The following is a 12,500-nucleotide window of genomic DNA, read 5'->3' as shown; positions in this document are numbered from 1 at the left end:
GGTGGTGGTGCTGCGGTAGCATTGTCACCTCACAGTTAGACGGTGCCCGTTCGATTCTCAGAGCGTCTTCTGTGCGGCGACATGCATGAATGGGCATTCCTTCGTTGAAGGTTGTGCGTTAGGCCCGGCAAGCCAGTACGTAAAAATCTACTGCCAATCATTAGCGGACCGGAGTTTCCGCTGTGGCGACCCCTAACCGGGAAAAGCCGAAAGACACAAACAAATAATATATATATATATATATATATATATATATATATATATATATATATATCTTAAAAGAACAGGAAGTCGCATGAACCATTCCTCAATGCTGTAATCCGCAAAGCTAAGAAGCCTTTTTCAAATTCCACTATTAATCAGTTAATAAAAATGTTTCTGCTAAATCATACCCTGTGTATTCCAAATATGAGATATCAACATTTCAGCTAAATTATATTCTCTATTCCAAACATGCATTATCAAATTCTGGGATGAATTTACTACGTCACTGAAGATTCTACAATGGACCGGAGTTCTGCTGTGGCGACCCCTAACCAGGAAAAGCCGAAAGACAACAACAACTGAAGATTCTACAACTACTCATAAAAGACTATATTCTCCTTCTGACATCCTTCACTCAACAAGAGGCCGTACTTTCCAGGGATAAAACAACAGGTCCTGAGGGTCTTAAAGGATTTTAAAGAATCTTGCCACATTTCATAATCAGTCCACTTTAAGATTTTTTAACAGAATCAATTCAACAAATTTGATTTATTCACTTACATTTTGTTAACAGGGTTTGTCTTTCTGGGCGCAATCTATTAACAGAGGGAACCTGGGGAGAAGGTTTCCCAAGAAACAACACAATACTAGTTTTCCACAATCTGAAATAATTGTATTTATTATGGTCCCCAACAAACTACATGCCTCTCTCTAGAGCTTATACAGACACCAACATTTATACCAAAATACTAGCTTTGCATTTCTAGCTACTTAATTGCCTACTCTGATCCAAAAGTCCCAAGCTGGCTTTGTCAAAGAACACTCTAGCTAGGACCACATAAGATCCTTCATCATCCTAATTTCACTACTGCATAAAGATGATAAACACACCAATATGCTTTTACTGACTTTAAGAAAGCATCTTAGTTACATGGGACTCTAGCTGGTCTTCCCTGGTTACCTAAGGCATTCACTTGGACTACAAAGAAACCATTAAAGCTTTAAATTGTCTCATCACTACTTCAGTACTGACCAACAATGCCATGTCAGATGAGATTTTACTTGATAAAATGGCACATTTTTTTCCTTTTTGGCTCCCATGTTTTATTAGCAGCAGAATTATTATTTATCAATTTAAGAAATGGCAAAATAATCACACATTAGTAAGTGATGAAAGTGGATGCAAACATTTATTTTGCAGATGGTTATGTGCTGTTACCGTACAATTCTATTTACGGTTGCTGTCCCTTCTTCCATGACGTCAGGTCGTCAGGGGTATAAATCATGCAGCCGACGTCATTACATCAGTTTTTTTGCCCCAGATGTCAGGTGCCCCCCCCCCCAAATGGGGAGCTCTATATATATATATATATATATATATATATATATATATATATATATATATGTATATAATTTAAAACACAAAAAATATACCTCCAAACAAAAGCAAATACACCAAAAAGGCTTTTAAGCATAGTAAAAGAAAGGAGAGGTATAGTAAGAGAAAAACAGGGGGCTGGAGGGTGGGTAACCAGGACAGCAACAGTGAATACACTCGAACATCTACATTTATGGTAATTGTACACAACTGTACTATGTTCTTCATGTTTCACTGTTGCAGTCATTACATTTGGGTAGAATCCCAAAGCTATGGTTGAGAGGGTAGATTTATACAGCATTAGGAGCAGCTATAAGGCCCTGCAGGACAGCAGTGGCAAAGCCAGCTCTCGATTTAGAGAAGAGAGGTAAATGGCAATGTGTGGTGAACGTATGAACTGAGCTCCAGGTAGCAGCTTCTAGAATGTCTCTGGTAGGAACTCCACTAAGAAAGGCTGTAGAAGTAGATGCAGCCCTGGTGGAATGAGATCTGATCCCCTTGGGGATAGGTTTACCATGGTGCATATAGCAGAAACGAATACAATGGCTTATCCATTTCGAAATAGTCTGCTTTGAAATAGCCTTTCCCTCTGCCCCTGTAGCAAATGCCACCAGTAGTTGTTCAGATTTTCTTAGAGATTTTGTTCTGTTTAAGTAGAATCTAAGTTGTCTGTGTACATCCAATGAATGCAGAATCCGCTCACACTTGTTCTGCGGATTGGGAAAGAAAGTTGGCAGATGAATGGTCTGATTAAGAGCCACACTGGATACCACCTTAGGCATAAAAGATGGATTTGTCCTGAGAGCCACTCTGTCCGGATGAAAAATACTAAAAGGCTCCACTGCCATAAGAGCCTGTAATTCTGAAATCCATCTAGCTGAAGTGACTGCTGAAAGGAAAGCTGTTTTCTAAGAGAGAAATTTTAGGTCCGCAGTAGCAGCTGGCTCAAATGGAGGGAGAGTGAGTTTTTCCAAAATAAAATTGAGGTCCCATGCAGGAGTTGGTGCTCTCCTGGGAGGTCTTAAATTTTTGGCCTCTCTGAGATACTGCTTTAGCACAGGATGAGAGAAGAGGGTAGGTTCTGTGTTGTAATGAGCTGAAATGGCAGAGGCATGGATTTTTATGGAAGAAAAAGATAGGCCCTTGTGAAGCATCTCAGTTAAGTATTGCAGAATCTGAGGACTATTGGGCATTGCTGTGCTTATTCTTTGTACCTGGTTCCAGGCACAAAATATTTTCCATTTGTCAGCATAAGATTTTCTCGTGCTAGCCCTTTTAGCCTCCAAGATGACATCCATCAAAGGTTTGCTGAGAGATGTCAAGGGTTAAATTAGTTGGTTAGCCATGCTGCAAGATTCAAAATTTGGAGATGAGTGTGCAGAATTTGGTAGTTTTGCTGAGACAGTAGGTAAGGTTGTCTGAGGCAGGTGCCACGGAGGAAGGTGTGAAACATTGCGCAGGAGTGGATACCAATGTTGGTGAGGCCAGTCTGGAGCAATCAGAATCATTTTTGGTTTGTCCTGTCTGACTTTTAGTAGGACTTTGGGGAGCAGAGGCAGAGGGGGAAAAGCATAGACTGATTAGTTTTTCCAGCTGAATGATAGAGCATCCACTTTCCAAGATTTTTTGTGATGAATTCTTATGCAGAATTTGTCCAACTGATAGTTCTGGGGTGAGGCAAAAAGATCTATGTCTGGGCCCCCCATTTGCGTGTCAACATGTTGAAAACTTGTGGTTCCAGTTTCCATTTGTGTGGGTCCATAAGATTTCTGCTTAGTTCATCTGCCAGAGTATTTAGCTTTCCTGGCAGGAATTGAGCTTAAAGATGTATTTGATAAGTCAAGGCCATGATCCACAATGCCATGGCTAGTCTGCAAAGGGGGTAGGAATGTGTACCCCCCTGCTTATGTACCACATAACTGTGGTGTTGTCTGTCTTTATCATTAGTTGACCTGGATGAAGGTAGTCCTTGAAGGCTGTCAGAGCATTCTGTACAGCTAGCATCTCTTTCTGATTAATATGTAGGTGCATTTGATTTGGGCTCCATTTGCCCTGAATGCACTTTCCTGCCAGATGAGCCCCCCCCAAGCATAGTCTGATGCATCTGTAGCTAGGGATTGGGCGGCAGGGAGTGGAGTGATTGACAGTCCCTTGTTTTGGTGGCAGGCTTCTGCCCACCATAGGAACTCTAGTTGCAGGCAAGGTATAATAGGAATCATTGTTTCCAGGCTGTGACAATGTTGACTCCATAAACTTTTAAGTACCACTGAAGTTTCCTCATATGCAGTCTTGCATATGGAATTAAAAGAATGCAGGAGGCCATGAACTCCAAGGCTTGCAGAATTTGCCTTGCAGATAGCAGGGTTTTTGTGGCCACCTGTTTGAAGTAAGTCACCAATTGAATTTGCTTTTCTGGTGTAAGGTAAGTCATCTGGGCAGTTGTATTCAAGCTTGTACCCAGGAATGTAATTTTTTGAGATGGTACCAGCTGTGATTTCTTTTTGTTTATGGTGTACCCTAGACAAGTTAGAACCCTTTTTACAAATGCCAGATGCTTTAGAAGAATGTCTTTGTTTTCTGCCTTAATTAGACAATCGTCCAGGTATGGATATATTTGAATATTTCTTTGCCTACAAAATGCAATTACTGGAGCCAGGCACTTTGTGAAGACCCTGGATGCAGTAGATAAGCCAAAGGGCAGTGCATAGAACTGGTAATGCAAGTAGCCTGCTTTGAAGCGGAGGTATCTTCTGCAAGATTCCCTGACTGGGATATGCAGGTAAGCCTCTTTTAAGTCTAGAGTTACCAAACAGGCATCTTTGCCTAGCATAGGTAGTAACTGTTGAAGAGTCAGCATCTTGAATTTGGGAATGTCCAGAAATGTATTTAGAGTGGATAAGTCCAGAATTGGATGCCATGATTTTTTTTTTCTGGGTACCAGGAAAAGTCTTTAATAGAAACCTTGTCCTTTTTCCTCTTCTGGTACTGGTTGAATAGCCCCCCATATTCATGAGGGACAGAACTTGTTTTTAGGCATAGGGGCCTGCACACGTGGCCCAAGTGTCAGTTTTTTAGACAGAAGTAGATTTTGGCCTTAGTTTTGAAGATGGCGTCGGTTTAATATACAAATCTTTAGGCCTGAAAACACCCTCAGAAGCCGGTGCCTGCACAGCGGCTCTGGACCCATCTAAGGTAGAGACATCCACAGGTTCAATACTTAAAGCATCTCGCGGCATACCAGACACCGAATGGGTCTCAGTAGAGGCCTGCGAATCAAAAGTAGCGGGTATCAGGGGCTGTGAAAGCGCCTGAGTACTGGCGAACTAGCGACTGGCTTAGGAGAAGCGTCGTCGTCAGTTTTGGACCTCGACGGTCTGTCTCTGTCTTTTTCTTTTCATTTTTTAGGTATTCCGGTAGTTGGATTGCTAACTGACGTCATTTCTGGATAGTTAAATCGTGAGCCAAAATATTTAGAAGCAAAAAAATACCGACGTTTAATAGTGAGTTGATTAAATCTAGCACAAAACCGACAGCAAGGTACGTTATGATCAGTGTCTAGGCAAGGAATACAGTACAAATGAAAATCCTTATGAGGTATTTGCTTCCCACAAGTAATGCAATTAACTTTTACTGACATCGGTAAGGAGCACGAAAAAGTTTCCCCAATGGGGTACTTAGCTTTTAGTTGAAGACTTCGGTTCTGAAACTCGAAAACGAAAATTTCATTAGTCAGCCGACCGGCACTTGCGAACTGCTTCTGCTTCGAGCACCGCGTGGCAAGAAAGACTGATGTAATGGCATCAGCTGCATGTTTTATACCCCTGACGACCTGACGTCATGGAAGAAGGGATAGAAACCAACGCAGGACCCAAGACTTTGTTAATCAGGCCGACTGAGGGCAACCTGTCAGCAGATTACCCAAATGTAATGACTGCAACAGTGAAACACGAAGAACATCCTATAGAATGGGAGATTTTATAGGATATCGGTGACCAAACCTGGAGAGTACTTGCTGTTGAGAGGCTTTGAGCTTCTGTATCATGCTGACGCAGTCACCATCCAGCTCTTCCTATAAACTAACAAGACGGAAGAAAAAACTAAGTAGGCAGCCAGAGATGCTAGTCTTTTACAAGCTAATTCATAAAACAACTCAGTGAACTACGATAACCATCTGCACACATACTTTAATAACTGGTTACATTTTAAGGTTATTTGTCTGACACAGTCTTGGCTTTATAACGAAATCTCTACCTCATTCCCTTTAGGATGCAACGCCCATTATGTTAGAAACCCACACCATTAATGGGGAATTACAGTTAGAAGGGAAATCTGAATGAAGATGGCATGCAAACCATAAGGGATTTGTTAAAACAAACAAAAAAAGAAGAGACGTAATCTTTCAAAAGCAAGACTAATGCAGGTTTCTCAAAGCCAGCATTTGCCAATATCATCAAATGAGTAACGCCCTCACTTTAGAGAAAGGTCCACTTTTGTCAGAATGTCTGTAGCCACACATTACACAATGTGCCTTGAAACTACTGGGAATGTGGAACGCCATTCCACTTCTGCCAGGGCAAATCAGAATTACTTTAAACACCAGCTGAAGAAACACCTGGTGGATACTTGTCGTGATCTTGCTCTACTCTTTGTTAAAAACATATGGCTCAAAGTTATTTATTAAATCTATACAGTACATTTACCCATCTAACTATTAAAACTCTCTTCATTCCCTTCTTTCCTACAAACTCTTCCCTCTTTTGTTATACCTCGTCTTGCTAGACCTATCTTTACCTTCTTTTCTTCTTACTCTCTTCTTCCGAGTGATGCTCTGACATGCTTTGTCTCTCCCACTTCAAACTGCATACTGCTACTACTCTTTCACAGAGTAATATTTCACTGCTACAGTTCATAGGTTCATAGATTAGTACTAGGCTAACTGCCCTTGCGAGCTATTTTAAGCCTAGCCAATTTTCCCTTGTGAGACTCAAACCCTGTACCTTGTGTTTCTAAGGCAAACACCTTAACCATTAGGCCACCCTCCCAACCTCTTTAACAATGTTGAATTATGTAATATTTTCCCTGATCAATCTTCTTGTTTAGACTTGCCTTATACTGTCAGAATTCTTGTACATCTTGTATAATACTGTTTTCAGATGTGACACCTATTAATCGATAGTTTCTTCAATTTGAGCAGCTCTGTTACAATCAGAAAATATTACATCATAAATAAACTTATAATACTGGACAGATTTTCTCCCCAGGCCTCTGCTGTAAAGGGGCACTGCCAATCTGACTGTCCAGGTAAATAAACATAAATAAATACTCAGTAAAAAGTCTGTATAATCCCTTGTGGAGTTAGCTACTGGTGACCTGAGCAAACACCTTAGTATTAACACTATTTCCATCTCTAGCTTGAAAGCTCATTAATTTCCCCCATAAGGTAATGGCATCTGGACATTAGGACACAACTTAGACCACCCACACCTTACTCAACAGAAGCAATGTTGCAGTCTTCTGAGGTCAAGTGCATTCAAGGTTTTCATATACACATTATGGAACACCTAAATGATTCCTGACCTCACTGCTTCAAAAATCCTTTTGAAGCATACAGCTATCAATAACATAAAACAAACCACTAAGTATAACAACTACTCACATAGGAATTTCAATAAGCTTTGACCTTGGCAGAAATTTCAGCAATTGGAAGCAAACATAGTAGTAATCCTTGCAGTTACCAGCATTTAAATACCTTGAATACTGTTAATCACACTGAGCTTACTGTTATTTTTATGTGATGTACCTTGACTGCAGACACTTACAAAATCAAATCACGTGAAAGCTCAAAAGGTTTTTGGCAAAAAAAAACAAAAAAAGGCTTTGCCTATCAAGACTTTAATTTAATTTCAAACAAGTTACAGCCCTCATAAAAACACATATTAAGTAATATTTCTCATTAGCAAAATAATGCAGACTTCAAATGACAACACTTAAGGTAGGGAACAGGATGCAAGGGAAATGCACTGCCTCTATCACACCAAAATGATGTAACACTTAGAATTTGACATGGGGTACAATTCAGAAATCCCTGGATTTAGCCACAAAGCTCCCTTGTAACTAGAAACAATGGAATGTAGCTGTCCACAAGTCAGAGAAGTTCTATTCTCCAAGAATAGCTTGCTACTCAGAGTAAGCGTATTAGCAATCTGTGGTGGAACAGGACTAAAGCCACAACTAGGCCCAGGTAATTTGAGTTTGATTAGCAGCTTAGGCGCTTGAAGATGCTGCTACGGAGAATGGATAAACCCATCCTGAGGGGAGTAGGCAAGAGATATCCACATGCAACAAGCAGTTTGAAGGAAGAAGGCAGTGCATGCAGTCTATGGGTGGGCATGAGGTACACCAAACTGTTGTATAGAGGCAGACTATTGAACAAGTGCACTGGAGCATTTACCTGCTTAAGGGAAGGTGTTTTGGTACCTGCTATGATGTGGGAAGCATGTTCACCAGACAAGGGAAGGAAGGATTAGGCCACATAGTAAAATGCCCTCACAGCCATGATACTGGTGAAGGAACAAGTAGCTGTCATGGCTGTGTAAATGATAGCCCCTCTAGGACAGCTCTCACCCTTCTGCAAAAGGGGATGGCCATATCCATAAGGAAATTAACAGGCTCAAGTATAGCTGGGGGAAGCTTGATGGCATGCATGCAAGCTTAAAAAGTAAAAATGACAAAGGAAAAACAACTATCAGAATAAGCTCACAAGTCTAATACTGTGTTCAGGCCCGAAGGTCTTTTAAGACCACTGACTGTGAGTATAAAGTGTTATGAATATATACAGTCTTCCAAAAATATAGGTTATTTTTAAATGCATGTAAAGTTGGTGACTGGTATTAACAAAGGAAATTTATTCCAAAGTAAGAATGTGTTGTACAACATAATTCATTCTTAATATTTGTTATGACGCCTTTTATACTGAATTTATTGTTGCTATATTCTATAGGATTCAGATGAACTGAATATACGTTACTTTATATGCCAAAATTGAGATACCTCTAAAGTACCTAACAAATTGAAAAATGATCTAATTTTTCAAATCTTTTCACACATGGCATACTCTCTACTAATGTAATCTTGATGAATTTACACTGAACTCTCTCTCTCATCTTGTCATACTTAAGATAAATGCAAAATGAACTGTTAAATTCCAAAACTGGTCATATATAGGTCTTAAAAAGACTGGTCATACAGTCCAGGTTTCTCATAGAAAAAAATTAGCAACAAGCTTACTTGTTTAATAACTATATTAATGAACATTTTCTGTAACTATAAACCCAGATTTTGTACTGTGACTCAATCTGTAATGCTGACTGATTCAGAATAATTGGTTTTGTTATTACTGATTTACCAAAATTTTTAAGTTACATTTATCTGGGTTAAAATGTATGTCATGATCCATTGCCCACTTGCTAACTTCATAAAGGTACTCAATTGACTGCAAAAATGTATTCACTGGATATGATGAAACCAATCTTATAGTCATCTACTTACTTGCTTACCCAGAATGTCTTATTAGTAGGTACAGAGGCAAAGACTAAGTTAAGCAACATGGGCCAATCACTGACCCCCGAGGTACCCCATAAGTAACAGGTAATGTTTCTGATTACTCTCCCTGTACTATAACAGCCTGACTGTGATTTGTCAACCAATTCATAATCCAGTGCATTAAGTAGCTATTACATTCAAACCTTTTTAAGTTATGTATATTGAGTCAAGGGGCAAATTATTAAACTGTTTTGCCATGTCTACAAATACTGGTACACAGTTTAAACTCATGTCTCTTGCCATGGTCACCTGATCATAGAATTCTACCCTATTTGTCTGTGTTAAATGCCCCTCTAATAAAGCCATGCCATTTTAGGTCTATTTCATCCATGACACAAAATTTGTTTTCCTTGATGTGCAGAAGACAACATTCAAAACACTTGCCTATAAGAAATATTAAAATGATCGGTCTTACTGATCTATACTTTTTAATGTCTGTTTTGCCTTTCTTATGAATTGATGTAAATAATGACTGTGTCCATGTATTTGGTACCCTTCCTGAGCAAAGTAGTTTATTAAACATTGTAAATAAAAATGGACCAAAGACCTCTGAGACTAATAATCACTACTACAAATATATAACTTGGACTCACTAATGTATTTTTTTATAATTTTACACAATGCCTTGACTACTGGTAGCAATTTGAAATCCAGGCATATATCCAACATTGACAGTTCCATGTTCTTATGAATCTTAGCTGCAGCAGACATTGATTTGCCAATAACCGAAAAATGTGTATTAAGTGCCTCTGCTATTTGTTTCACTTCAATCAAATTGAGCCATCTTTTATAATCAACAATACCAGACTTTTTTTTTGAATTCATGTGAGCTAATATAGCTGTATCAGTCCTTTTTATTTACCAAGCTTGCCAGCCTCTTTTTCCTAGTGAAGATTATAGGATCAAATGGATTACTACACTAACAACCCTAAAGGATATTGTTAAGCCTAGCCATGTTACCGAAATATAATGGACCAGTCTGGATTTCATAGGTTTTGTGTAGGATATATAAAATTTGGGTTTGGGTTGCTGAGCATTTACAAGCTCCATTGTTCTAATAGGGACATAGGTGCCATGCCAGGGGTTAATTTACAATTACCAATCTACAATCTACAGATCCAGGCTGTGCTTGAACAAGTGTAGGGAAGAACTTTGCTTTACATGAATGGGAAAGCCTGTTCTAGAGAAGGGGCAGTTTCTGGGACACATACCTCTCTTCCAACAGGTCTTCAGGGAGGACGAGGTTCCTAGACTGAATGTTTCTGATGCTATTTGTTTTGTGAATGTCCAACAGGTCCATTAAGGCTGGATCAGATGATGCTTTGTAGGCCAGGCATACAGCGCCTCTTAGCAGTCTGTAGGAGACATTGTCTTTAAATGTTCTTGATACTACATTAAAAGTACTCTTCAGTCTTCTAGTTTGATATTTTTAAACAGTCTGTCATTACAGTCTAATTTAATGCCAACTTTCTTCATTTTCTGTTTTTCTTACTCCTGTAATATAGGACTTACTGCAAAGTACTGATTCCTCCTACTCAGTAATAACTTTTTTAAAGAATCCCCACCAAAGCAATAGCTACATATTGTAATGCTTCATCTTATTAATCTAATTTCACAAAAAAGAGAATTCTTTACAAAGACCTAGATACCTTGATCTTTTACCACCTTTGATACCTTTGCTATATTTTACAGCCATCTTTTGAGTCCGTATAGCTTACTTCAGATGTGCTAGAGATGTACTCATAGTGCTGACCACAACACCTGGCATTTTCTGAAAGGTAAAAGAGGAGAACTAGTAGGAAAGTACTGCCTCACACTTAACATTCTTTAGACTACTTACCTGATTCCTGGAGATAGCGATACACCAAGAAGTTCACTTCGTCACTTGTTATGCTCATCTTAGCCCCACCTCAAGCGTATGGGGTTTGGAATAAGTGTACTCCACAATATCTGTTAAAAAAATAAAACGTTAAGAACATGAGATCTCACCACTGGCAATGCACTTGCTGATACTAATATTTTGTTGAAAACTGCATTCTAATAACTTTCCCTTCTTTGTACAGGTGTAACAAATACATTCTTTACCAAATAAATTGATTTCTAAGACAACCCTACTCAATGGATCAAAAATTGAATTAATTATCTATATCAAGTCCAGTTCTGCACCTTTTTTCTCAGTAGCTTCCATGCTCAGGGGCAGGTAAACCCTTTACTGTAATGATGTACTTACTTCATAAATATGACTAGTTTCTCAGCTCACCATTTTGCCCCAGCCACTAGTGTTAACACTTCATACAGAACATGAAATAACAATGAATATAAGGAACCTACATGGCTAATGAGTATTATACAACAGCACGGCAGCCAGACTCATAGGAACTGTAACAGCTGAGGCTGGGTGCAGGGGCCATCCAAGTACAGTAGAGAAGCAGAAGGTACCAGGTGCCATCAGTGGGACTCCCTATGTAAATCAACTCACAATGAAATAAATGTATTTGCTGCGCTAACAGTGACCTTTCTAAATGGAGAAACAAATGAATGGGAAGAATTCCAAGAAGTAAATCCAGTGGTCTGGAAGCAATGCAGGAGATAGCAGAGAGAGACATGCTCAAAAACAAGAGACCCCCCCCCCCCCAAAGGAAACATGGTAATAAATCAACTGCTTCAGGAAGAGTTCTGAAACCTCTTTACGGAGAAAATATGAATTAGTCCTAAGGGAAATACACTCTTGTAAAAGAAAAGATACGACTCCTTACACAAGAAGGCCAGCACCTTCAAGATCCCATGAACCATAATGGGAGACACCATTAAAATATCTTTAAAGACAGAAACTTTAATATTTCTAAACAGAAGTTCTGAGTGTGGAGATTATCACAAAGTTCTGATACTATGGAGGACAAAAGCTTTACAAAAGTGGGTGGAGATACACAACTCATTCAACCAAGTACAAGATCAGGGGGATCTGGGTCAGAATTTTGCCACCACAAGGTAATTTATTTATTTATTCTGATTTTATTTTGACATTTGTTCACCAGGTAAGTACACTAGCTCAAGGACCTTTTCCAACCATGGCTTTGGCCAATTAGACAACCTCTTCAAAAATTAGGAAAACAAATTACAATAAATGATCTGATTCATATCAATCACTATGTGCATGCTCACACCAATTCCCACAACCACCTGGGAAATGAGTTCAATCAGTATTTCAGACAACTGCAAGTGCTGACATGAGGAAGATGGGTACCTTTACCCTGGGGATAAAACATTGCCTTCTTTTTTTTTCATGTTCTTCAGTATTGTTTTACATACTCTAAAT

General features: G+C 39.2%; 1 protein-coding gene across 6 annotated transcripts in view; it reads right to left on the bottom strand.

The window, feature by feature from the left end:
* TBL1X (transducin beta like 1 X-linked) overlaps positions 1-12,500 on the bottom strand; it is a 2,018,721-nt gene that overhangs the window by 559,776 nt on the left and 1,446,445 nt on the right. For all 6 annotated transcript variants that reach the window (XM_044072565.1, XM_044072569.1, XM_044072563.1 and 3 more), the window contains one exon: positions 11,025-11,134. In XM_044072565.1, the coding sequence (XP_043928500.1) occupies positions 11,025-11,082 (58 nt within the window). In that variant the 5' untranslated portion in view covers positions 11,083-11,134. The remainder of the gene's footprint in view (positions 1-11,024; positions 11,135-12,500) is intronic.

This window comes from Protopterus annectens, chromosome 5.part0 (genome assembly GCF_019279795.1).
Source record: "Protopterus annectens isolate FY-2018-M chromosome 5.part0, PAN1.0, whole genome shotgun sequence".
NCBI lineage: Eukaryota > Metazoa > Chordata > Ceratodontiformes > Protopteridae > Protopterus > Protopterus annectens.
The sequence above is the reverse complement of the archived record's forward strand: the minus strand, read 5'-3'. Positions and strand labels throughout refer to the sequence as shown.